The following is a 26,402-nucleotide window of genomic DNA, read 5'->3' as shown; positions in this document are numbered from 1 at the left end:
AATTACTTAAATATTTAACCACACTGAAGGTATGATATACGAAGTTCATACATAAGAACATAGTCATCTAACAATAAGTCGTAAAATTTGTATGTCGAAAATAAAAATAGATTTCGCGCATAATAATTAGTGTGTTAGTGTTAGAAAAATGTAGCATGTAAACGCGAATAAGGTATCAATTTTTTTTCTCTACATTATTCACCAATTTAGTGTTGTGCTGTGAATTTTTGTATTTTCAATATATTAAGTATTGTCGCTGTTTGCATTTTATGGTATGACGTACCTGTAAGAGTCTTCACTTTTATTAAATCTTAATAAACTGTAATACTACCATATCTTTCGTCACCAATTTTATCGCTGCAAGTCTCGAAATTTGAAAATTGGAATGACAGTCCAAGTTATTGGGCAGCACTTTTACATATTGCTGTACATTACCGTGCAACCACTCATCAAAATTGTTATCCATCTGACGAAGTCGAACAACTTGAAATTTCTACTGATTTTGATACATTCTTTCTTGAACCAGACGACATTTGGATCAATGAGAAGCTATTTAATTCTTACCTCATTCTCACCTTTTGTTTGCATTTGTTTTTAATGATGGATGTTCTGTTACTAAACAACGTCTACGTTCTGCAATTTTGTATTCGAGGCTTTAAGTTGGAATTTTTTTGTCAGTAACACCATCTGTGATAACCACATTTCACGCAAGTAGTAGTAGTTAGCAGTAAATTGGTAGTTTCAGAAGGTGCATAGATGGACCCAAATATTACGTACTTGACTTCTTTTCCGTGCTTCTAATATATCTCTGATGACTTTCTTCTGCACAATTTAACATCCCTCTCACAGGACACACCATTATATGGCCAAGACCATTGTTTATTTGTGCAGGAATGTTCAATTAAATCAAAAGTAAAAATATTGAACGGTATAATATTTACACAATACATACAGAATAGGTAAATTAATTTTTATTCGTCCATGTATAATCTTATCCTGTTGACGACACACATTTTCTCATGTGTCCTGTACATAAAATTATCCAGGGCTGATTGGATACCGTCAATTTATCACAAAAATTGAGAATGACTTACACCCCGAAATTTTTACACCCTTCCAATAATTTGAATCAACATGTCCCAATCCACTGTGTTTCTCACAAAATTACTTTCATCTGCAATACGTAGTCGTAAAATCACATTAAAAATTAAATAAGTGTTCCACATTACAGTGTCGGCATAATGTCGGAAACAGGTTTTCGCTTTGTCAAATGGTGTTATTAGCAACTCAGAATTTTTTTATAGTACTAACCAGGCCATGAAGACGGACCGTTTGTGGTTGATTTCAGCATTGGTAATGTTGGTTTCAAGATGAAAACATAATATGTATAATTGATAGCTTCAAAATACGAATATTCAGTCTAATTTCTACGCCTTCGAACTCTGGATATACGCCACGCATTAGGTTCTTCATATTTGTTGTATAATGGTTCTAATCGTTGATTCTTCTTGAATTTACTCAATTTCGTAGGGTCACTGAATTTGAAAAATGCCGGTGCAAATTCGACCAGCCACTTCGGATCAATGGTCGTCACCTCTCGCATATATTCTTTTGTGGTTTGGACAAGTTCATGGTAAATCACCTGGAATATAAGTAAATAAACTTTTGGCTATCTGTTTCTTACAATAATAATAATCAATTTAGAAGCATTTAATATCAACACTATATACCCATTCAGGCTGCCTATTGAATAATGCACTACTTGGATGAATGTAAACAACTTGGCTATCAACCAGCGTTCTGTATCCTTCTTGAGGATCTTTTTTCGCCGCGTTTCTGAAGAATCCAGAACATACAGTTTTTTGTACTCTCACTGTATTTTTTGCAGCAGACACGACGTCCAATTTGTGCCTAGAAAATGTTAGCAAATATTGTAATTTTTTTCAATTTTTCAGAGATTTGAACATTTGCTTTCAAATTTAATAAAGTACTTATTATTTACCTGTCCATTATACCTAGCAGCTGTTTGCGAACATCTTGAGCTCTTTTCAAAGTCCTTATTTGCACGAAATTTTCGTAGCACCAAGCATTACTGAATTTATTATTGCGCCAAGAATTGTAAACTGCTAATAATGTCAAATGATCGCCTTCTGCCTGGTTAAACTTTGCCTTCTTTTGGTCTGCAAGTGCTTGTTTATCTTTGGGTCTAAAAACCAGAAAAAAATTGTTCATTTTCCGAACGTATGAAAATACAAACTCGTAAGTGACAATATCAGAAGAGTCGGAAAATAGACATATATTACGAATAATTGATTTTACCTGTAGAAAACGTTCTGTACTGAAAGCATGCTGACAATGGTAAGAATTTCGTCTGAGCATTGCAAGTGGACGCTCATAATTAACATTTTGGATAAATTCGGTTCTAGTGGAAATTCAGCCATGCGCCTGCCCAGTCTTGTCAATAACCCTTCGTTGTCTAGAGCACTCAAACTGTGCAGGGACTCTAACGCCATAATCAAAGATTCAACAGGTGGAGCATCCATGAAGTCAAAGTGTAACAGATCATTAATTCCCATGGTTTTTAACTGTAAAACTGTTGTTGCTAAATTCGTTCGCTGAATTTCTGGCACTGGCGTTGGCAACATTTCATCTCTGTACAGAAGAGATGATTATAATCTTTTATCAAAACTTTGTAAATACTCAACATTTTTCTAAGGCAAAAGTAAAAAAGTTGTAAAAGATAATTTTTACTTACAGGGGATAACTATATTTCTTATTGAAAACTTACTAAAGCTACCACAAAAAATGATGTTCGTTACCTGTAAGCTCTTTCCGTGTATAATCTATAACATTTTCCAGGACCGGTCCTTCCAGCTCTACCAGCTCTCTGTTTAGCAGCTGCTTGACTAATGGGCGTGACAATTAGACTGTCCATTCCAGTCTTAGAATTATAAACTTTTTGCTTAACAAAACCCGGATCCACGACGTAGTATATACCATCGATAGTGAGACTCGTTTCTGCAATATTTGTTGCTATGACAACTTTTCTGGATCCAGGTGGAGCAGGCTCAAATATTCTTGTTTGCATTTCGGAGGGCAACGCAGAATAAACTGGTAATATGATCAACTCAGGTACATCTGGGCCCAGAGATTTCATTCTTTCATATAAAATTTCACAAGCAGTATCAATTTCTTCCTGTCCAGTTAAAAATAACAAAACATCTCCAGGTGGTTCGCGTAAGTGAATCTGCATCACAGTTATTAATGCAGCATCTAAATAATCCGTCTCTGGTTCTTTTGTGTACATCACCTAAAAATCGGTAATAAAGATATGGTAAAATTATATTTAAGATTTGTAATGAATTTGTAGTACCCAAGGAAAAATTTGGTTCAATTTATCGAAAACTATATCGGTCAATGCTACTGTAATTTTCATATCAAAATTATTAATGATTCAATCTTACTTCAACAGGAAATGTCCGCCCAGGAATTGTAAATATCGGTGCTTCAAAGAAGTACTGTGAAAATTTAACAGCATCGAGAGTAGCACTAGTGACGATGAGCTTCAAATCTGGACGTCGGCCGACAGCTTGTTTCAATAAACCAAAGAGTACGTCTGTATGGATAGTACGCTCATGTGCCTCATCCAACATTATAACAGAATACATTTTCAAATCAAGATCCATGAGGCACTCTCGGAGTAACATACCATCTGTCATGTACCTATATTACAGTAATTTAATGTAAAGTTTCGCATTTTAAATAGATTTTCTCAATGTAAGAAAATTGCAAGATCTTCGAACGTACTTTATGCTGGTTTCAGGACTAGTACAGTCTTCAAAACGTATTGTATATCCAACTTCCTGTCCTAATCTACAACCAAATTCTTCGGCAACTCTTTTGGCTACAGACATTGCAGCGACTCGTCTTGGCTGAGTGCATCCTATTTTACCACGCGACGTAAAACCAGCTTCGGCAAGATATTGAGTAATTTGTGTTGTTTTACCAGATCCGGTTTCGCCAATGACGATAAGAATTTGATTATCTGTTACTGCTTTTACCAGTTCGTCTCTGAGCTTGTAAATTGGCAAGCTTTGTCTCTGTTCCAACAGTGTTAGATTGGTTTTTTTACCAAATGAGGATTTTTTACCACCAATTACGTGTTTTTTCCATTCCGGAAGGTCTTGTGTCTGTAATCCTATACCACGCATGTTTGCAGCTAAAGTTCGACTTTCCGCTGAAATAAATTAATTAAAATGTTTTAGCGTTTTACCAGAATTTCGTCTAAAAAATGTGAGTATAAATGTTATTTCTGCCACATGTAAGCAATTTTGGACTAAAAGCAAATATTGAAATACACTGAAATTTATGGATTTACCATCAGGTAAAGGATCAATCCAATTTTTGTTCAGTCCTGCAGGTATGGAATCCATTTCTTGCTCCCTTTGTAGCATTTTCTGTTCTCGTCTCTCCTTTGCCAGAGCACTTTGCATCATAGCAGCTTGTGCCAACGATCCATCAGGATTCTTTACAATTCGAACAGGACTCAAATCACCAAGAGCTCTACCGTGCCCATGTAAGAATGGTGGTTCTTCTTCTACCAATTCAATCTCAACATCTTCTTCTTCATCGTCCTCACGAGGCAAAATTCCCGTTTCAATATCGAATTCTGGAAGTTCGCTCCTACAATATTACAGTAAGCAACATTAATATATATCTTCAAGTAGTACTATGAATATATATTGAATAAATCGAGCTTTTGAACATAATGCTATGTTTATCTGAAGTATACCTGTCGATACAAGCTGCTGACATCATTTGCTTTATTTCCCATTTTTCAGGGGAGGATAATCTTTGCACACGTTTTCTAGAATATGTTTCATCCTCATCTAAATGTCCTTGCAGTTCCAGCAAAGATGTTGGTCTGTCAGGATTTCGTAAATGTTTTTCATCCTCGTCTGCCTTGGCAATACTCACAACTGGATTCAAATCCCTTCCAGTCTCTTGGTCAACATCTTTCATGCTCAGAGAAACCTGATGAAGGAATTGATTAAACCTTTTTTACATTACTAAAATTTGTACATTCTAGTGCAGATAGACTTCTACAAAATTCATAAATATATGGCAACAGCATTTTGAAAGTGGTTTTTATATCATGCCATTAAACTATACTGTTCACCTTGGAACATACATTCCAGATTTCTATAGTGAAAAATGTTACTCACCTTTTGAGCAGCTACACTCAGTACTTTGACCAACACTTTTTGTCCTCTTGAAACGATGTCACTGGCACTGGCAACACGACCTTCGCGCCGAAGTTGTGAAATATGAACCAAACCCTCCCATCTGCGCTTCAAACCTTCCAGCTGTACAAAACACCCAAACTGAACAATATTTGCAACTTTTCCAGTGTAAATTTTTCCCACTTCTGGATCAACTGCAAGTTCTTCTACAGAACGCGATCTTGAGCGTTCCGTTTCATGCCGTTTGTTGCGTTTAGAAATCTTGCGATCCCGTGATCTGGAACGTCTATTTCGGGATCTTGAACGTGCACCTCTTGATCTAGATCTCTTGCGATCTCTTGACGCACGGCGTCTCCGATCCCGATTTCTGTCTCTAGATCTGGACCGATCCCGTGATCGTGATCTGTGTTTTCTATCTCTATGATTACGTGATGTTGATCTGTCCCGCTTGCGATCTTTTGATCTGTTTTTTCTCCTATCTCTATCTTTATCTTTTTTATCGTTAGCGGCATCAACTACAGGTCCTTCTTGCTCTTTCTTTGAATCAGGTTGAGTTTTTGAACCTGAAGGAGCGAGGGCTTCTAGCGCAGCCATGGTATCATTAACTACATCTTCATCCTTCTCCTCTTTAATAGGCTGGAGGTTCTTATGCTCATTTGGTATAGCCAGGCCTGGGAACTTTAACGACAAGTCATCCTGCCTGTGGTTTGCATTGTGAGATTTGTCATTCAACTGTTTTGACGGTTTCATGTGTTGTATAATCCTCAGAAGATTTGCCATGAAGGAGTCCTAAATTTGGAAAATAATGTTCGACAACATGTATACACAGAGCAAAAACAAATTGTCAAACAATTAATATCGTATGCTAGTATTTTGCATTCAATTTTTCAACTTACCGAGAATTCAGCCCCATTTTCGACGAGTACTTTTTTGAACGACTCTAAACTGTTATTTTTTTCGGCCAGGTCAACAATAAATTCAGCTGTAATGTTAAATAAAATGGAATTAATCGTTGCACCGAACGCTTATTTCTGTCGTTAGGTTAGGTTAAACGTCGTTCTATTACCTAAATCCTTATCATTTAGGCCTAAATGATTCTCCAACTCTGTGCATATTTTTGAAACAAGAGACAAATGCTCCAATTTCGCAACCTCATCCATGTCCATTATTATGTCTGTTATTAATATTAATTCGGAAAATCTTCACAATTCCACTTTCCCACCACTACAAGGTTAGAAAGTCTGATGAGCTTTTACGTGGCTCTGACGGTAAACGTGGAAACTAGGTGAAAAGGTATACAAGACTTGACGGATGCTGTATTAGAAATTCAACATCCGTGACTGCTGAAGCTTTAATTTAACTAATTGCGATAGTCAGTAACGGTCTCAAATAAATAATGAAAGACGCATTGATGAGATTTCAAACTTATTATTTTATTGGTTGAATACCTTCGGTCGGAAATCTATTACATACGATATAATCGCGGATCCATTGCTTATTGTGGGCACATATGACTAGAGATTTTCAAGTTTTTCAGCAATTTCAATTAATCTGAATAAAACTTAGGCGGAAAAAAGTACTGATTCGTGTCTGACGAAGCGCATTCCGAAAATTTTCACACATTTTTGCGTAAAGTTTTAGTAGTTTTATAGACTTGTTTATTGAGTTTTTAAAATGCATCGAGTCGAAAATTCGAAACTTTTCTAATTGGCTGGATGCGACCTACCCGTTTTTCATTGGTCCAATGAAGGGATTTGGTATATATAAAAACAAGTTTGAATCTCGTAACCGATATTTGAAGTCCGGTACAACGCGTTCTTCACGTTAGACATCTTTGATCGTTGGCTGTTCACGACGCTAAGTTTTCTTGCAGTTTTTAATTGATAATGTATTAGCTTCGTGAGGTACTGTGATCATCCTATTTTGCTAGCACGTACCTTTCGAATGATATTCGCACGAATAAAGTAATATACTGAATAATTGGCAGCGACTTGTGAATTTAGTGGCCAAAGTTTTTTAGTGGATCGCATGCAGAAAGGTTTGTTTACTTCATGTCACGTATTTCTATGAATTTGAGACACTGAACTTTTGGATATGCTTGATATTTTGCGAGTTGTCGGTGTATCTTCAAGTTCAATTATAATGGAATAAGCAGCAAGGATTCGGCGATAATTAATCAATGTTACTCGTTAAAAAAAAACAACTCGAGCACGAGGCAACGCTTTGATAACAGAGAGGATGGCTGTAATATCACATTTGCAATGAGAATAGCAGATTTGTTAGTGATGATAATAAAATTTTAGCTTAAGCAAAATTAGCAATAAGATTTATTTCAAGTCACATTGCTCAATTCGTAATTTTATGTTGAACTAGTTTTCCTATTCCTGTAAAATCAGCAAACTTTTACTAGTTATTTGCAATGTTTATTTACAATAATGATATCCCTATTCAAATGTTTGCAGATGGAATCACGATTACCTAAGCCAAAGGTAGTGCCAAGAAAGGGGCTTAACACTGTGAATGTAAATACTGAAGAGAGTGTAAATGGTCATTCTCAAAGGAACAAAAATTTAGTAAAAGCACTATCAAATGAAGATATTAAAAATGGCACAGAGAGTTCAAAAAAGTACAAAAGCACGCATAATATCCCAGCACAAATAACAGGAGAAATGATAGTGCCACAGAAACCTGGCTTAGTTAGAGCAAAAACACATGGAATAATCACAAGAAGTACGAGTACCACAAGATCTGCCATCAAGAGACCTGCAACTGCAAATGAACCAAGTGAAAATAAGAAACCTAACATAAAACCTGCGCCAAAACCAATCGCAACTTCAAAAGTATTTAGAAGTACTGCTGCTACGACTACAAACAAAACTAATAACTTGGCAGCCACGAAAGCTGCAACCAAGCAAAGACCCAAATGGGATTTGAAAGGACGATTAGAAGAAGCTAGCAACGAATTGGGTGTCGTTAAAGAAAAGCACAAGTCGATTGCACAACAGAACTCTGAACTGAAATCTCAAATTGAGTCCTTACGAGTACAAGAAGAAAAGGACAGGTTGAAAGCAGAAAAGTATGAATTGGAGAGCTCAAGATTGACCCTAGAAGTGACTGTCTTGCAGAATAAAAATACGGACTTACAGAATGCTATTAATGACCTAAGCAAAGAGCATGTAGTCTTGAAAGAAGATCTATCACTTACAAAAGCAAGCCTACAGAGTTATCAGGAAAAATCAGAAATCCAAGCACTCGAGTTACTTAAAGCAACACAAAAACTTGATGACTTCAAAACCGAGAACCAATTGCACAAAAATGCTATTGCTAAATTAACTCAAATAAATGATGAGCTTCAAGGCTTAGTTCACTCGATGGATAGAGATCGAAGACAATTACATAATACAATTCAAGAAATGAAGGGAAACATTCGAGTCTTCTGCAGAGTAAGGCCTCGTATCGACAAGGAAATTTCGAAAGGGTATGTCATAGGTCTTAATGAGAAACAGATAGAGTCTTGTTGTTTATTGAAAATATGAGAATTAATATATTAAAAATGGGTCTAGCTTGGATATTTATAACGCCAGTGGAGAAGATTGATTTGAGATTTAAGGCAGCAAAAAATAATTCCGTTGAAACGGATGTTATATTTTGTATGACCATTACCTGCAATTTTACACTTTATTCCACAAGGTATCATCTTAATTCTTCATGTTTTACTGTTCAGAATGTGCTCTATGGTATTTACTGACGAGTGTACCATTGAGATTGGTAAATCTGAAATCATGGAAGCTTCAACCTGCGGTGGTCGACCCCGAGGTACTCGGCAGGAATTTACATTTGATAAAGTGTTTCCTCCCAACTCAAGCCAAGCTACTGTATTTGAAGAGCTCGCGCTGCTAGTACAGTCTGCACTTGAAGGGTATAACGTTTGTGTTTTTGCGTATGGTCAGACTGGATCTGGCAAAACCTACACTATGGAAGGTTACCCAAGTGAAGATTGCGAAGGAATGATACCAAGAACAGTATGTATTTTTAATCTGAATTAAGTAGAATAAATAATTTCCATCAAAACACTATTACATTATTTTCAGGTCAAACACATCTTTGAGGAAAAGAAACAATTTGAGGTTCTTGGATGGGAATATGTTATAGAAGCTAGCTTCTTGGAGATATACAATGAACATATCGTAGACTTATTAGACGACCATCCTAAAACTCACGAAATCCGCATGACAGATTCGAAAGGCACCGATATTTATGTAACTAATCTACGAATTGAACAAGTAAATAGTCCTGCAGAATTACAAGACTGCTTGAGACTAGCCCAAAAGAACCGGGCAGTAGCGGCTACACATTCCAATGAAAGGTTAGCACCATACTTGTTCAATATTACTATATCATATTTTTTATCCAGTATGCGCATTCAAGTTATTGAATGTAACACTTGCACAAAAAATGATTGAATATTTCGTTTTAAAAAATGATTCATTTGTTCCATTTCATTAGGTCTTCACGGTCACACTCGGTGGCAAGAATACGACTGATTGGAACTCACAAAGTAAGGAACGAGGTTTGTACCGGCACATTGAACTTGGTTGATTTGGCTGGTTCTGAACGATTGCGAAATGATGAAATTGCAAGAACGACTGAAACCAAAAACATCAACAAGTCCCTAGCTAATTTGGGAAATGTAATTTTAGCATTGTTAAAAAAACAAGATCACGTGCCATATCGTAACTCTAAATTAACTCATTTATTGATGCCCTCGCTTGGTGGAAACTCAAAAACGTTGATGTTATTGAATATTTCACCGTTAGATGAATGCTTCAATGAAACATTGAACTCTTTAAGATTTGCTAGCAATGTCAACAATTGTAAAACTGGAAGTGTTAGACGTACACGAGCCACATTTACCAGTTCTGCATAAGAGTTGAATGGCATTTTTAGAACTCCGACTGATTGTAAAATATTCTTATATATAACGATAATACTTACTTGTACATTATTTTGTATTATCACTTATGCAAACCCAGTAGCTTAACATGAATAACTCTATCATAAGATATTTTACGATGAAACTGCGACACATTTAGTTTAATTGATATTTTATAAAATAAAAAAGGTCAAAAATATAAAAATGGCATCAATGTTTTTCATTGCGATCATAAATTCGATAGCGGTGTGATTGACATTAAATAAGCTTTACAAATGTGAAAATTTTTTCAAAAGTAGGACGTAAATGTAATCTCAAAATGGACAATAATGACGTACTTCGATGAAAAAGTAAGAAAATTGAATCTTTATGTTCAATAATATGATTCGGAAAGTCTGTCTTTAGCCAAATTTACTAAAAACCTTCGGAATGCTGGCGAGGAACTGATAATGCCTCCGCTGTAATCCAAGTTTAAAATTACGCTCCTTGATTGTCTGCTGCATTCACAGCCGATGCTATTACTGTTATACTGCTGCAGATCTTGTGCTGCTTCTCCAAAAGAAAGAGGTGATGGATGGCTTCGAGTCTTGAAGAATTCTTCTAGCTCTGCATCGAAAGTATGCATCACTTTTTCAGCTTGATCTGGATTCTTAAGTTCGAACCAGGTCTCGACTTTTTCTGACATAAAGCTTGTACTTTTATTAAATATTGAACAGGAGAAACTAGGCTGTTCAAGATTTGATTTCCTTCGATCGTTTTGTGTCACAGTAGACACACACGTCCAGCTGGGTTTCTTAAAAACCAGCTCACTTTTGACTACGTCTTTGCACAATTGGCTGCTTCTGTGAGACAAATTACAGCAATTTTTACAATCGTTCATCTGCATTAATCGTTTTCTCGTATTATTCCAGTTACGTGAGCCTTTCACAGACTTCAATATTCGATTTTCAGTCATCGAAGTTTCTTCTGGACTCAAGCACTGCGTACTTTTCTCACCCATTTCTGACTTTCCTCTAATATCATTATATTGGTTGAAATTTCTAACATCGCCATGGCTAAATTTCGACAAAGTACCATCATGACTGAGGAATTCTGATTCCTTTGATCCTACATCTTCTTGTGAAATGTTCGAGCGGAAACTGCTCCTATCAGTTTCACCTTGCTCTGCCCTGCTTTGGATTGAATTTTTATAAAATCCACTATAAGTATTTATCTAAGGCTTTTCTTGGATACATTTGATATAAAGAACATGAATTTGAGATACATTGATTTCGCCATGAAAAACTGACTTGAAATTTTAATAGTAAATAAAATTTCATGTAACGAACTTGAGAGATTTTTAGAAGTTTTGAAGAAAGAAATCAACGTTTTAAAATAAATAGTATGCGAGCTATTTCAACTCACTTGCAGTAAAGTCTTACAAGAGTTCCTCGCCAATTATTTCTTGTGTGAGATTCAAGGTAAACCAAAATTGTAATGCAAGTCAGGAAGACAGCACTATCCAAAGTGGTTACAGAAATCAATGAGTTCCAAGTATGATTCCAAAAATTCTGGAACCACCATACAGGCGGGGCTGGCTTCTTCACAATTCCAGTTTTCAGAGTTACCTTTTTTGCTGTTGCTACATCTGCAAGCCAACCTTTGAATAGGATCAGGAAAAAGTGAAACTATATACATTCGGCAGTATCATCAGATGGTCAAACGAAGTAATCGAAAAAATACAAGGAACAAAGGATTGCATGATGAAAACCATGGCTCTACAAGACTTACCCTCCTTTAAGAATGGGTTTGGATTAAATATATCAGTCACCCATAGTGCAACCCACAACAGGACTCCGAAACTTAACAAAACTCCCCATTGGATGTACAATTGATATTGAGTTTGGGCTCGATGCAAACTGGTTGATGCTTGTATCACCAAATCAGTCGAGTTTTGAGATTCATTGATTGCTGCTTCGGATTCCTTTGCTGGTAAAAAATGACATATGTACTTGTGAGTGATTACTTTGGAAGACTGATGTCTGCAAGTTTTGTATTCTTTTACCGAGAAGCCTTTTAGAGATTTTGTCATCTTTCAAATTTTCCGTCGAACTACTGGATGTTAATTCTTCAGTGGAAGTATCTGATATTAGGCCATCAGACTGGGTGCCTTTACTCAGACCGCAACATCCGTTGCTTGCACACCTCATATCCCACATGACGAATACCCATACCCCATTATTTTTAATGCCATTCAGGCACCTTCATTGTTTTTACAGCTTCGTTTCCATTCACGACTTCGTTAAAAACACTATCAAATAAATCGTTTTGCAGATGAAACAAACATCTGCTAATGAAATGTCAGTTTGGATTTGAACCAAGATCTCACATTTATCGCTGAACAAGCCTTCGCCTCCAAATATTACAATATAGAAAAAGTAGCTGACTGTAAATAACTGTATTAAATTTTATTTGATGACCGATAACTTCTAACGGTATCTAAAATATGTATGCTCGCGAATTTGACAGTTCATTCTATAGCAAAGAATAAGTTTTGTAGCAACTCATGTTGTGATCACCGCCTCGGAAAATCGGGTAAATCTTGGAATGAGTATAGATTCTATTATTGTGCAACTTAATCAACTTAATACACAGCTAAGGACTACTTCAGCGTCGAAGAAAATGAATGATGCAGCTCAAATTCCTGATATGTCGGGGCTCGAAAATATTCCTGAACGAGATATCACAGTATGCTAAGTTAATCTTCGCTGCACAACCATGCAGCGAACTTCTTTCCCTGTAAGATCATTGACAAAAATATGTTTGTGACATCGTTGATTCGAAAATTACAGGGGGATAATTGCAAAGGAAAACAGTGCCGAAATCCATGCAATGTCTACCAGCAAGAAGCGATGGAAAGACTCGCCTATAAAAAGGGATTATCGTGTTGCTGTGCAGTAACCAGTTTAAGTACCTGCTGTACCTGCACCAGCTTACAAGATAAACAATGGCTGAGAAAAAACTCACAGAAAGCGTGCCATCAGAAAAGGATGTGCCTTTGCAAAGATGCTAAATTAAAAGAGCGTAAGCTGTTTCACCATTGGATCAAGCTGTAGATATGAAAAAATGAATTTATGTTGCACTAGACATCTGCGAGGTAATTTTATCTATTGATTATTTACTTCTAATATGTGAAATTTGATAAATTGAAATGATAGGCAGTTGCAAAAGCGTTTGAGGAATCGCATTTCTGTTGGTCAGCCTAATATAGCTGTTATCACCATTATTACATAAAAATATCCCACAAAAACCCGAAATTAAAATGTAGAAAGAAATTCGCTTACCTCTACAATACGTACTTGAACTTCTTGCCGTACTTGAACTCCTTGCACTTGTCTGGATGTCTACTACCATTCATTTCAATACTGATCGGGTACTCCCTATTATTATTTTGCAGTTGGTAAAATTAGATGAAAATGTACAGAAGTTGATGAAATTCAATTGGTTTTATCAAAGTGTAATGATAAATTTGGGAAATAGCCGGTATGTGTTGTTTGTCAGGAGTAAGTTTACAAATTCAAAGTTTTCTACATATCTTCACGATTGCATATTCTAACTGTAAATTACATATGGTAATGAGGGTAAGATTGCATATAGATAATCCTCCTACCAGTATCATTGGGGTTGATTGAAAAAAAGAATGATTTTAGGTTTGTACAATTTTTAGTTAAGAAAGAAATTATTTGCGCTCCTTTAGCTTCTCATTGACACATAATTGCTTTCAAATATAAATCATCAAAGTCCAGAAATGGGTTCTCAGTGAAGATGTGCTTTTGTAGTCGTTTCGACACTTGTACATTAATAATGTGTCATTTTATATTTATGTTGCAGACAAGGATCCAGAAAAGCGATCCAGAGGATCATCTGCTGATAGAGTTAATGTAAAATCAATGGAATCATCGACTGACAACCTTGATATCGACAAGTTGCAACAGGTACATCATTCACCTGCATTATAATCCATACACTTCCTAACTGCCCTGATAGATTTCAATATTTTGTGACACAATTTATTGCTGCTTAGTCACGAAAATTTGTTTGGTCAATTTTTTCGTTGCAATACTACAAATAATATAAATATCAATATCTGGTAAAATAATACACATATTGAGAAACTACAATAAATAATCTTACTGAATAGGATCTTGAAAATGAAAAGAAGCTCAGAGCTGAGCTTGCTGAACAATTAGAAAACTTGACCTGTAGCATGAAGTGCCTCAAATCAGACGGAGAGCAACAAGCAGCTTGCCTACGAGATGCTTTGGCAAAATCAGAGGAACAAGTGAAACTGGCTGTTCGATCACGAAACCTAGCTATGGATCTGGCAAAACAATCCAGAGATCATTCAGACATGATAAAGACTAGCAAAAATGATTTAGCAGCTGAAATCGCAGCTCTAAAAGTATACTTACTGCTTGAACTTGACTGTAAATTATTAAATTAACTCTTGAATGATCTGTGAGGTATAAATATAAATCGTGATTAATCAAGCGATTTTACCTTAGCAAGAAAACATAAAACTCGCTCAAGAAGCTGAGAAAAATGCAATGTTATCTAAACAACTGGGTCAGACAATATGTGATAACACAAAACTTGCTTGTGAATGTAAGGAGTTGAAATTCAAATTGAAAAATATGACTGAAAATGAAGCAAAGAAGTAATTTTTACCAATATTTTAAACAAATTAATCAATAATGTACTAAAAAATAATAATCAAGTACTGTTATATACCATATCAGGATTACCGAGTATTCCGTTATTTATAGTAACGTATTATAAGTAACCTGAAGAAAGAAGGAAATTACTCAGCAGTTATAATAGTCCGACCAAATTTGTTTACAGATGTGCAGAGGTTTCGGAAGAGGTTGATAAAATAAAAAACGCAGTGCATAAGAAAGAGGAAGCTCTAAATACCGAAAAAAACGAATATGAGGAGATGATCACAGAGTTAACAAACGTGGTTAAGATACAAAAGAAACAAATATGTGAATTGAGTGGGGTCTGTAATCAGCAACAGATTCTGATGCAAAAAAAGGATATGTGCATTTCTGAGAAGGTATGCATTCCTATATCTTTTAGGATTTTTAAACACATGAAGAGAAAATCGGAGTATGATTTAAGACACTTTAACTTAGACTTTTACATTGTTCAGGATACCCAACTGTGTGACCAACAATGTCAATTCAAGGCAATGGTCGCAAAAGTGAAAGATCTTAAAATAGAGCTTGAAAATTTGAAATGTTCCTTTGGTGAAGAAACGCAAAAATGTAACACATTGAGAAAAGAATTAAGTGATATGAAGGATGATCACCACTGTGAACTAAGAATTAAAGAAAAAATGATAGAAGATCAAAGTGACACAATTAGAAGATTGAAAAAAGTAAATTATACCACATAAAATGAAATTCTACAACATTGGATTTTATAAAAGTACATGTTATATACGAAGAGTACGTATTAAAACGAGGGTACTCTGACTCATTTGTAACTAACTCATTCTGAAATTGGAGTGCATATCAAATCTCGCTAAACGTTAAAATCCAATACGGTATCTGCTCTTTGGTGTGAGCGTAGCAGGCCCTACTGCGCTATAATTCGCTTCAGGCATACTCCCCAATATTTATGTGGCATATCTTTTTCAGCTATTACAAGAAAGTGAAAAAATGGCAAAACATGCAGCACGAGAATTTGAACAGTTGACCGATCAACTGTATTGTGAAAAGGAAACTAATAACTCGCTTCAAGCTGCATTGGAAGTTGCTGAATCAAAGTTACCAGACCAAACTACAATGATATGTAGTAGTTGTGAGGAATTAGAAAGACGAATATATTGTGTAGAAGAACAGAAAAGAAAAGCCTTAATGGCTGCAAAATTTGCTGCTGAGAAATTTTTTGAATCTAAAAAGCAATTTCAAAAACAATTACAGTGTCAAAAACAACAATATCAATTACTTAAAATCATTTTACAAAAACGCGAATATGAAATAGAATGCTTAAAAGCCAAGTTGCAAAACAGAAAACAAGTGGCAGAAAAGAGAAGCAGCTATATCAATTAGAAAACTTAACAGCTCATTGTCCTTATCTGTTTGCATATTTTCCTGCTTTCTATCCTTTAATTTCTGAGTGCTCCTTTCAACTGAAAACTTTACATATGAAAAACAAATTACTCTTTTCAACATTCAAAGAACTGAGGAGTAAACTGATACTTCTAAAATCACGTTTCCGGAAACAATAGTAAATTCAGAATACCTAAGCCATAGGATCAGATGGTTTTAACTTTAAATAGTAGACCTATTCCCATATTCAAATATAGAAGTAAAGTGAAGAATTTGAAAATCTGGAAAATTCCTATGTAATTCAATACTAATAATTTTAATAATATATATACCAATTGCAAGTATATTCATGCATCAGTTCATGTTTCGTTAGAGTTAGAATTATTTTCATGGAAATATATTTACTATACTGGAATAATATTAAGAATAATTAATTTACATTTATTTTACAGCACAGGACAAGTTAAAATTCCTATTTACAAATATCAGTGTTATAACCACTACTATCTTCCAAGTCTTGACAACTTTACTCTGATTTCCAAAATCAGTATCATAATGTTTTTTTTGTACCATGAGATATTGTAATTGAGATGGGTTTGCCAATTCTTATCCAAAAATTGCTTGTAAAACACGGACATTTCATCTGCAGTCAATGATGAGATTCCAGCCTGCTTGCGATTCTCTTGAAACTGTTTTCGCTCCTGAAATTATATTTTCAGTAGAATGTGATGAAAATAGATCTCAATGTTTACTATAATTCTAACTATACGTCCTCTACGTGAAAACTAATCAATTTCAATCACAAGAAAAGAAACAAATACTTAAAAATATATATATATATATATATATATACAAACGTGAAATAAGCTGGTAATCAGACAAAATGTTGGAAGCATTGTGAAAATTTACGGCTGCTACGATCACTTCGCGCTCAATAAATATAAATTACAACAGAGATACATTGATTTTGGATCAGTGTTAATATTACTATGAAACGAACTGTCTAAAACGTATCGAGTACTTGCTAATGGATCATAGTACTTCAAAGATCATGATTACCAATATAAAACTGGCATTATGCTTTGTCCAGAACTCCTGATTCCAAGCCTGTGCTGATTCTCTCGCCCTTCTGTAACATCTTTCAAGTTCAGTTTCCTTGTCTGGTATCGCAAAAATAATGGGTCTCAAATTTGAAACTGGGTCTGGAGGTCCAATAGCATCTAACCGGCTTCCAGACGGTAGTATTTTCAGGTTATGTAACCCTCTCTAAATAAGAATATACTGACATTTTTTACGGTTACGCATTACAGTGAAATATGGTAAAAAGTATTATCTCACCCTCGGATAAAGCGGTAGACGCTTTAATCGGCATTGAAACATCAAGCTCATTGATTTTACAAGCATCCTGTAAATGACATTTGATGATATCCATAAACGGCGTAAACGTCAAGGTAAATCACGGGGTAAATGAGGGCGAATGTATGCATGTATTTAGAGGTCTTACCTAACTACGTGACTAACGGAGTATTTAGTCCTAATGGTCTAAGTCTAAGGACCACGTGGTCATACTGGTCATACTCAGAATGTTGAATGTGCCATTCACGCATGTGCGATCACGTAATACGTACATACATAATACGTACTGTTCTGCGAGCATGAGACCCGTGGAGATTACAAGATTTGGGTGTACTCTAGGTGGGATGCGAAATCAGTTCACTGCGGCTGCCTGGAATAAAGCGAGGCAGTAGATTATAGAGCTTGTGCGATTACACCAATTCAGCACAGCTATTGCTAGAGATGTTCAAATCGCATGTTTTATATATGTGCTGATAGGGGGATTTCGCAATACGTTAGTTATTATAGGTACACTCGTCCGTTCCGTTTTCGTCAGTAATCTTACCGATTCTGCCAATGAATGACGAATTCGTGCGGAGTATCTTTAAAAAGAAATTGAACCCACGAAACTCAACGCACGCTGATTATTACAGTTGACACGTGATAATTATATAAATACCGTTGCATTAAAATGACAACCACCTCGCCGCAGTCGTCGTCGAAAAAATTGTAAGCACATCTCTCTGTTATCTTTTTACAATATTTGATGAATGACCAATTAAACACGTTAATACAAATGGGTCTACATACATATTTGTTGTGCGATCCACGTGACACGCCCGTCTCTGGTGCTGAATGACCAATTACATAAGTCAGAATCAGTACTTGCACTTCGATTTACAAGCGGTCATGTGACTCAATGTCTTCTGCAGGTCTGAGGGCGCAGCTTTCGAATCACCGATTCCAAAGCCCTTTTGATATTATAATGTACTTTACAGTAGTAGTATAACAATAAATCTTGCTAAGCACTGATCGAAAAAAAAACATTTGAAATTATTTCGTGCAGAGAACTCCCTCAATTTTTTTTAATCAACTGTTATTTTTGCATATCATTAACAAAAAAATCTGCGGCCTCGGTTTCTAAATCCGAATTGGTATTTGAGCAAACCAAAAAAGAGCATGGAAATTGGATTACGTATTCGTGATTAATATATTTAAGATTAGACGTAAATTTGAAAGTGAAGCTTAATTTATCCAGATTATTACGAAAAACTTAACAAGGCTTGCATCATTTGACGAACCTTCAGGATAGATTAAATGTACAATAAATGTTACATATTTTGAAACGATTTAGAGCTATGTATGTACATACATCGAATTATACATATATGTGTGCTATGTAATATTTAATTATCTCTTTACTCTAGAAATCAATAATCATTCTCAACTGTTGTAAAAATATACTTATAGTACTGTTATCAGTATAGTAATCATAATTTACAGGATGCCAATACTGTTCAAATATTTTCAAATAGAATAATCTGCCCGACAAGAGAATTATGTTGATAGGTATCTTTCTGCTATTGATTGTACAATTTATCTTGAGATTAAACGCAACAACAGTTAAGAAATTCACGGATAATGTTTTAGAATTATGCTGCAGTTCCAGTATGCAATTACATACTCTGATAAAGAGGCAACAAATTACTTAAAAATAATTCAAAGTAAAACTGTATACATGCAACCTTTTAATACAAATACACTGCTTATCATATATCAGACTGGTTGAAGTTCTATTTAGTATAACAGTGTTATATTAAAATAGCTTTCAAATCATGGTGCATCACAGTATAAGGATTTAAATGTCGGAACTAGATTCAGTCAACAGCTAATGCACTTGCGAGAGTTTATAAACAACGTAAACACCATAATTTGTTTACTTCTGAATAATGAATTCTTATCCTAGGCCAGGAGTAGAATTTGCACTTGGTGGTATCGCGGCAATGGGTGCCGGGTGTTTTACAAACCCGATTGATGTAATAAAAATACGCCTCCAGCTTCAAGGAGAGTTGGCAACACGTGGGACCTATAAAAAACTTTACAAAAACACAATTCATGCTGCCTACATTGTTGCAAGGCATGAAGGCATTTTTGCGCTACAAGCCGGTTTTATACCAGCTATTGGATTCCAATTGGTTCTAAACGGAGTCCGGCTAGGAACCTACAATATTGCAAAAAAGCACAAATGGACTTTGAACAAGTATGGAAAAACCAGTATTGTAAAGACCGCAGTAATATCTGGCACTGCAGGTGCTGTGGCATCTATTATTGGTAGTCCTTTGTACATGGTAACTGGGCAATATTCTATTTTCAAATTTGTCTTTGCAAAAAGATTTCCGTCAGTCAATTAATGCAAAAGTTTATCCTGTCAAATTAGAAATAATATAAGCAATTTTGAGTTTACATTCTCTGATCTTTTTAGGTCAAAACACAATTGCAAGCTCAAGCTGCTTCTTCCATAGCAGTCGGCCATCAGCACGGTCACGTTAGCACCTGGGCTGCTTTTCGAAATTTATGGAGAGAAGGAGGATTCAAATCTCTTTATCGTGGATGGAACGCTGGTGCCCCCAGACTTTTTGTAGGATCTGCAACACAGCTAACATCGTTTAGTTTGGCATCGGACTGGTTGAAATCTATAAACGTATGCAAGCATTACATAATCTCCATCAGAGTTTATCAACATCATATAAAATTTCAAATTGATTGGTTATTTTTACATAAATATATTATTGTTGTAGGTATTTCCTGATCATCCAGTTTTATTGACATTTATGGCTAGTTTTGTGGGCGGTACTTGTCCAGCCTTAACTATGCAACCATTTGATGTTGTTGCAACAAGACTATATAATCAAGGTAAATGAATGATGACAATGAAGAAAAGTCATTTGTGACTAAGTGGTTCAAACTCTAAGCAACCTACATTGTACTAATTACCGTAAATGCTAATAAGCTTTCTCGGAATAATTTTGTACTGGTTTTTACAGGAGTCGATGCAAAGGGTAAAGGGCTTTTGTACAATGGCGTATTCGATGCCTTGATTAAGATAGCTAAGAAAGAAGGAATTTCCGGACTGTACAAAGGTACATTTCCAACATGGTTGAGAATAGCTCCTCATACTGTCTTATGTTTGGTATTTTATGATGAGTTAGATAAACTCTATACGAAGTTCACGAGCGAATCTCAATAATATGTAATAGCAATAATCAATTTATTAGGTGTATAAAAAGTATGTTATTTATTGTAACACGAAATTATTTCTCTCAACAATTTTGTGCTACAAAATGCTGTACAAATGTTTTAATATGTATCAAAAAATGTAATAAATTAAGATAGACTCGAAAAGTCAAATTACAATGTATTACAAAAATCCTACTAAAAATGATTATCTCATAGTTCTTTTTCTATTATCACATTGCAAAAAAATCCCAATGTTACATTTTTATCATTACACAATCTGATAGTTGAAGGTTTTGCCAGCTCATTCGTAATAAACCTTCTACTTTGTACTAGGCTGGTTAAGTACGTTACTCATACTTTTGTTGAGTGCTACCTCTTTGTTATGAGGTAGAGTCATATTGACATAGAATAGTTCCTTTATTCGAAGATTCATAGAAATTAGGGCTGCCATTGAGCAACCGGTGTATAATTAGGTCTTGATTTAAATCCTTTGGTCATAGTCGCTGATATTTCCATAGTATCTCGACCACGTGTCTCTGGTAGGTAAACCCTGAAAAAAAAATTATTATAAAAACTAGAACGAATATTGATGCACTCTGAAATTTAATAAATCAAGTTTTCCGATTTCACACCTGTTGAAGAGTGCAAGTAATAAAGTGCAGCCAGCAAATATGAGAAAACTGTACGGTCCAATTACGGCCATCACAGATTCAAATGCCATTCCGACAATGAAATTACCACCCCAGTTACAAACACTTCCGAGAGCCATAGCTGCAGGTCGAGGTCCAACGTCGAATAGTTCAGACCCGATGAAATATGGTATTGGTCCCATACCCAGACCATAGAATAACACATATGCCAGGACAGCTATCATGCAAAACCATGGCATAGCAGCAGCAGTTTCCTGCAAGCAAAGGATTATGATTACCATCTCTTTAATATTGCATTTAATTTGATTGACTTATTCGGGTTATTTTGCAAAAATTTGAGATCATTGAACACTTACTATAAATATAATTGCAAAACAGAGGAAAGTCAAACATCCTACAGCCAAGTAACAACTGAGGAGGAATAATGTTCTTCTTCCAAAGAGAGACATTATTGGCACTGCTATCAACGCCATGACTACGTTAATTACACCGGTTCCAAGAGTTGCATATTGAGCACCAGTTTCTCCTAGCTTGGCTTCTTTAAATATTTTATTTGAATAGAAGAATACTGCGTTGACACCACTAAATTGTTGCCCAGCTTGCATAGCACAAACAAGTATTAGTGGTAGTCTAAGAGACGGATCTTTCATCACGCGACCAATTGTCCAAGTTTCCGTTGTTTCGGCCGCAACTGCTTCTTGGTCTAAACTCGCTATTTCGGTACTCAGTAGAGATACGTCCATGTTCCGTAGACGGCTGAGTTCTAAAACAATGTAATGAAAAACTGCATATTGTATCGATCATATATATGGCACTATATGATTTTATTGTGAGCTCAAATCCTTGAGCAGATTTATAAATATTACAAACCCTTAATAGCTTTTCCTCCTTGATTTTTGATGACATACAAATATTTCGGACTCTCTGGTAATACAAATAATAGTCCCAAAGAAGCTAAACAAAGAGGTGAGAATGCAGCTAGCATGACGGGCCAGGAGTTTTCAGTTCCCAAAGTAGAATCGAGACTTACAATTTGACCCAACAACACGCCACAGGTAATGCCCAATTGGCAAAATACGCCCACTGCTCCTCTCAATTTTAAAGGTGCTGTTTCTGTCATGTACATCGGCACAAGGCTTGTCGCCAGACCTCCGGAAAGTCCTGAAATTAATAATATATTGTAGAAAAATTTCATTTTTGTTCCTTCAAACTATGACTGAAATATTTATTTCTGATTTATTAATTTTCCAGACAAAATTAAAAATACTACTGATTATGAAAGCGTACTGACCTACAAATAATCTGCCCACCATCAGGATTTCTACTGAATTCGCAGCCTTAGCAGATATGAAAAATATTGCTCCGATTATTCCGCAAGTGTTGCCAATTGCGAGAGCACCTCTTCTCCCCAGTTTATCAGCTAACCAACCTGCAGATAGGGAACCTGTTACTCCTCCGACCAGAAAAATTGAAACAACAGTTGCCCAAACTATATTTAAAGTCTCTTCTGTTAATTGGACATTGAAACGTTCTTCAATTGTTTCATTACAAAATTTCTTCATTAGCTGAAATTTGAAAAGTAGTATATGTATATGTAGAGTTTCGTATACAGATACAAAATATTGCAGCTAAAATCCGCAATGGGATTCATACTTTGAGCGGCTTTCGGGTAATTCTCTATAACTGGTTGTATACTTAATACAACTACTAATCCAATCATCTGAATACGAAAAAATGATAGAAAACAATGAATAAAAAATTACACTATGCAGTTTTTTAATATTCCTCTTTAGAAGGACAAATATGTAAGCATGAACTGGTCTATTCCCCCTTTTTTGAAGCTCAGTATGAATTGACTGTAACAATCTATCCTCTTCAGAATAAAATGATCTCATCGTCATGCTGGGAGATCTGCTGAGGATTTTCAGTGGCAAAAGATTAATAAATACTAAGCAGGCAGCTTAACGTGTTGATCTAATGAAATTGGCCTTCTTTGTTAACATTGGACCTATAGTACCAAAAATTTATCACATATTATACAGCTTTTGAGTCTAACAGTAATCTGATTTAGATAAGGGAACAGCAGTAGCCCGGGTTTATACTAACATCAGCAGGGTTATTTATGACGCCGATATTGTAACCGGCTGGTAAAGCTGAGCCCAAGCAGCAAGTAATACCGGCCAGAACCAAAAAGGGACTCCATCCTCCAGGATGCAGTTCATTGTTTGGCTCATTGTTCTGAAAATGAAAAAAAGGTATTTGAGGGAGAAGCATTACTTATTTCCAATCAGTTATATGTTAGAGTTCCCAAGTATTTAAAAAATTTTGCACACATTATTAAATAAAAGAAAATTATTTCTCAGCTGATGTGGTAAACCTGATCATCATAAGAACTGTAATAAATGTCTAACAATTATTGCGCAATATAATTTTTTCTATGAGCTTAAATAATTCAAATAACTGCAATAGAATGTAATCAACATTCTGACCCTTGACTGGGTTTCCTGTAATAAGACCTTGCATTAAAGTATGTGCATAGATAATGTATACTTATTTCTTTGGCACGCAATATCGGATGTACGATCTAGCCAATTGGCACATAACATAATATTTGCAACTAATTGTAAGTTGTGCCAGTTGGTGCACTACGTAAAGTAAATAAATGCACATGTATAATGTATAACTCTATTTTTTGTCTGGTATAAGGATAAGTTTGCAACAAGAGTAATTATAAAAATAAAGATCGATGGAAAAAATAACAAGAATATAAAAAAGTTTCCCAACTTACGGCTCTCTGTTCACGATTATTCACCTTTATCGCAGCTGGTTTTTCGAGGCGAATTTCCGTCGTGTCATTTTCTGCAATGCAAGTCTTCGATTAAAGTTTATAAATAATATTTGAAAGTTGTTTTATATAATTGAAAATTTTCGTATCATTCAATATTTTTTTACCCATTACTGTACTTAGTCACGTGTCACGATGGAAAGCTCATAAAACGTTTCAACGAAATTCAAAATCACCCAAGAATCCCTAAGAATCCAATATACCTATAGTTAAGAAATAAATTAAGGTTATGTACGCTGAACAGTGTCCGTCGCATCTCCTGCGATGACTGAATGGCGTGTTGTTGTTGATTCATTTTTATAGGTACGTATTCCGTGCGTGGTTAACGGTAAGGGTAGTAACATATAACCCGTGTAACTGAGTTGACCAGTTATGCAATTGGGCCGATTTATGTGCGTTGAAAATATCGAAAATACGTAATCGTGTGATAAGAGTTGTTTCTGATTATTTTTATCAGCTTCGATAAAAACTCTAAACTGTAAACATTAATTTATTTAATTATCGATATAAGAAAAACGAGTACCCATTCTGTTATGAATATTTGAGTACTATAATCTCTTGTAAATCGAACATGTCAGAGATCTCATAAGTTTATTTCATTGAAGTTAATGTATACATTCGATTCTAATTACTGAGTTTTGGATATTGTTTTGTCGAGCGGTTCATTGTCTTTTTTTTCAAACATTTTTTCCCTCTCTGCTACAACTATCCGCTAATATTTCATTACACTTGGTAACACACTTGAGTATTATAGTATGTCTATCATGTTGCGATATATCATTAATTAAACTTGTACATTTCACGATATGATATATCCCTATGATGAAATAATATAAACAAGTTATCACTAACGTCACTCTAAGTATTGACTTTATTATTTTTGGTGCAAATTTTTTATGGATTTAGCTAATTCTTTTATTGATTTGGGTACCGAGTTTACCAAGAATTAAGAGCGCAAAAGGCAAACTACCAATATTTCTTTCTTTAAAGAACTACATGCACCATTTTAAAATTACTGATGAAGGTTGATGATTGTTAGGTGAAAATCTGGCCCATTTTATGATTGACACAGTGAATAAAAATAGCAGTCCTTTATTAAGTACTATACAAACTACGTAAAATATAGAATTCTTATGGCTACGATATAGTAGATTATCAACTATTATTATCACTACATTCATAATCACCAGCAATCCACGTATATTTTCTTCTCAGGTGACATGACAATTAGTGTCTGCATAACAGTTACACACAATAATGTGTGTTACACATGTATATGATTTTGAGCAATTTATATCATGTCACTCGGAAGAGTTTCCTCACAATCTTATAGACTTAGTGCAAATTATATTTTAACTATGTATCAGTAGTTCTAACGGTCGTTCTTGCGCAAGTAAGAAAAAAGATAATGAAGATCTATAGAATTTCATATGAATTGAGTTGGAATGATTTAAAAGTAAATTTGATGCTTAGAGGTAATTCGTTTTAGTTGGAAAATTAAAAACTTCGCCTGTTATATCAACTTACTCTATCAAACGTATTTCCTCGGAGATGATACTGCCTTGTCATATTCATTATGTATCTGTTAAACACAGATAAAATAAATATACTTAAACGCAATCGATGGCCTGATCTGCATCTCCCTGTAAAGCACGATTCAGTGCAGTTAAAAGTGGATATTTTCCACATCCGCATCGATTGGTGAAGTCATCAAGATCCAAAGCCCAAACCATGCCACCTCCAAGATCTAGATCTCGTATCAAATTTGCCTGAAACGTATAAAAAAATTTATTTGTAAATACACCTCTTAGTGGTGCCAGAGAAATATTTTTATATCTTTTCTATAGTTACCTTTCTTGTGACTTCAGCAATGTCATCATAACCGACCCACTGATCTCCGGATGTCGCGTAAGGCCCTAATCGCCCCTTCGAATCTTTGACCACTGTCCAACGACCGTTTTTCACATTATGACATATCTACGAGCAACATAAACAAATGTTATAGCTTTTCAACCCCTATATTATACATAACAACGGCGAGATGTTATTATTGTTATGTATTAA

General features: G+C 35.2%; 6 protein-coding genes across 7 annotated transcripts in view; 2 read left to right on the top strand and 4 right to left on the bottom strand.

Annotated features, from left to right (window-relative positions):
• Positions 1–941: 941 nt before the first annotated feature.
• Positions 942–25,611, bottom strand: LOC124405703 (ATP-dependent RNA helicase DHX8). Of its 2 annotated transcripts, none has more exons than XM_046880825.1 (13): positions 25,480–25,611; positions 14,525–14,528; positions 5,226–5,580; positions 4,793–5,034; positions 4,379–4,683; positions 3,808–4,237; positions 3,465–3,723; positions 2,820–3,310; positions 2,320–2,652; positions 2,003–2,206; positions 1,731–1,911; positions 1,312–1,642; positions 942–1,174 (listed from the first exon to the last, which is right to left on the bottom strand). In XM_046880825.1, exons 1-12 carry the CDS (start codon positions 25,517–25,519, stop codon positions 1,421–1,423), a joined length of 3,066 nt encoding a protein of 1,021 aa, XP_046736781.1. In that variant the 5' UTR covers positions 25,520–25,611; the 3' UTR covers positions 942–1,174; positions 1,312–1,420. The 2 variants fall into 2 exon arrangements, with proteins under 2 accessions (XP_046736781.1, XP_046736780.1); XM_046880824.1 differs by lacking the exons at positions 14,525–14,528; positions 25,480–25,611 and adding exons at positions 6,140–6,225; positions 6,310–6,515 and having other exon boundaries at positions 5,226–6,032.
• Positions 7,058–10,384, top strand: LOC124405705 (protein claret segregational-like). The gene is made up of 5 exons (XM_046880830.1): positions 7,058–7,281; positions 7,706–8,721; positions 8,968–9,265; positions 9,335–9,609; positions 9,750–10,384. The coding sequence occupies exons 2-5, from the start codon at positions 7,706–7,708 to the stop codon at positions 10,168–10,170; spliced, it is 2,010 nt and encodes a 669-aa protein (XP_046736786.1). The 5' UTR covers positions 7,058–7,281; the 3' UTR covers positions 10,171–10,384.
• On the bottom strand, positions 16,687–17,796 carry LOC124405707 (COA8 family protein CG14806, mitochondrial). The gene is made up of 3 exons (XM_046880832.1): positions 17,610–17,796; positions 17,331–17,537; positions 16,687–16,972 (listed from the first exon to the last, which is right to left on the bottom strand). The coding sequence occupies exons 1-3, from the start codon at positions 17,673–17,675 to the stop codon at positions 16,775–16,777; spliced, it is 471 nt and encodes a 156-aa protein (XP_046736788.1). The 5' UTR covers positions 17,676–17,796; the 3' UTR covers positions 16,687–16,774.
• On the top strand, positions 17,996–20,974 carry LOC124405706 (solute carrier family 25 member 35-like). Its single transcript, XM_046880831.1, has 5 exons — positions 17,996–18,335; positions 19,573–19,954; positions 20,089–20,307; positions 20,405–20,519; positions 20,651–20,974. The coding sequence occupies exons 1-5, from the start codon at positions 18,298–18,300 to the stop codon at positions 20,851–20,853; spliced, it is 957 nt and encodes a 318-aa protein (XP_046736787.1). The 5' UTR covers positions 17,996–18,297; the 3' UTR covers positions 20,854–20,974.
• Positions 19,771–24,449, bottom strand: LOC124406118 (solute carrier family 2, facilitated glucose transporter member 4-like). The gene is made up of 10 exons (XM_046881503.1): positions 24,446–24,449; positions 24,282–24,352; positions 23,600–23,731; positions 23,147–23,213; positions 22,785–23,000; positions 22,364–22,654; positions 21,850–22,256; positions 21,476–21,747; positions 21,040–21,393; positions 19,771–20,299 (listed from the first exon to the last, which is right to left on the bottom strand). Exons 1-9 carry the CDS (start codon positions 24,447–24,449, stop codon positions 21,282–21,284), a joined length of 1,572 nt encoding a protein of 523 aa, XP_046737459.1. The 3' UTR covers positions 19,771–20,299; positions 21,040–21,281.
• Positions 24,283–26,402, bottom strand: part of LOC124405702 (probable chitinase 10) — a 15,805-nt gene continuing 13,685 nt past the window's right edge. The window contains exons 28-30 of the mRNA XM_046880823.1: positions 26,190–26,315; positions 24,446–26,107; positions 24,283–24,352 (exon numbers count right to left, since the gene is read on the bottom strand). Of these exons, the coding sequence (XP_046736779.1) occupies positions 25,949–26,107; positions 26,190–26,315 (285 nt within the window). The 3' untranslated portion in view covers positions 24,283–24,352; positions 24,446–25,948. The remainder of the gene's footprint in view (positions 24,353–24,445; positions 26,108–26,189; positions 26,316–26,402) is intronic.

Source organism: Diprion similis, chromosome 4 (genome assembly GCF_021155765.1).
Source record: "Diprion similis isolate iyDipSimi1 chromosome 4, iyDipSimi1.1, whole genome shotgun sequence".
Taxonomy (NCBI): Eukaryota; Metazoa; Arthropoda; class Insecta; order Hymenoptera; family Diprionidae; genus Diprion; species Diprion similis.
This window is presented reverse-complemented; position numbering and strand designations above follow the sequence as displayed.

Bases quoted from the DNA above. Each gene is read 5' to 3' on its own strand.
- LOC124405703 (XM_046880824.1), bottom strand. From the start codon at position 6,409: ATGGACATGGATGAGGTTGCGAAATTGGAGCATTTGTCTCTTGTTTCA. The intron at 5,035-5,225 runs GTGAGTAACATT...TTCCTTCATCAG, and splicing joins TGAGTGTAGCTGCTCAAAAG to GTTTCTCTGAGCATGAAAGA. The intron at 4,238-4,378 runs GTAAATCCATAA...AATTTATTTCAG, and splicing joins GATTGATCCTTTACCTGATG to CGGAAAGTCGAACTTTAGCT.
- LOC124405705 (XM_046880830.1), top strand. From the start codon at position 7,706: ATGGAATCACGATTACCTAAGCCAAAGGTAGTGCCAAGAAAGGGGCTT. The intron at 9,266-9,334 runs GTATGTATTTTT...CATTATTTTCAG, and splicing joins AAGGAATGATACCAAGAACA to GTCAAACACATCTTTGAGGA. The intron at 9,610-9,749 runs GTTAGCACCATA...CCATTTCATTAG, and splicing joins GCTACACATTCCAATGAAAG to GTCTTCACGGTCACACTCGG.
- LOC124405707 (XM_046880832.1), bottom strand. From the start codon at position 17,675: ATGCTTGTAAAATCAATGAGCTTGATGTTTCAATGCCGATTAAAGCGT. The intron at 17,538-17,609 runs GTGAGATAATAC...ATTCTTATTTAG, and splicing joins GTCTACCGCTTTATCCGAGG to AGAGGGTTACATAACCTGAA. The intron at 16,973-17,330 runs GTAATCATGATC...ATATAATTTCAG, and splicing joins ATAATGCCAGTTTTATATTG to GAGCGAAAACAGTTTCAAGA.
- LOC124405706 (XM_046880831.1), top strand. From the start codon at position 18,298: ATGACAACCACCTCGCCGCAGTCGTCGTCGAAAAAATT. The intron at 19,955-20,088 runs GTAACTGGGCAA...TGATCTTTTTAG, and splicing joins TTGGTAGTCCTTTGTACATG to GTCAAAACACAATTGCAAGC. The intron at 20,308-20,404 runs GTATGCAAGCAT...TTATTGTTGTAG, and splicing joins ACTGGTTGAAATCTATAAAC to GTATTTCCTGATCATCCAGT.
- LOC124406118 (XM_046881503.1), bottom strand. The intron at 23,732-24,281 runs GTAAGTTGGGAA...TTTCATTTTCAG, and splicing joins ATAATCGTGAACAGAGAGCC to AACAATGAGCCAAACAATGA. The intron at 21,748-21,849 runs GTAAGTGTTCAA...CTTTGCTTGCAG, and splicing joins GTTTTGCAATTATATTTATA to GAAACTGCTGCTGCTATGCC.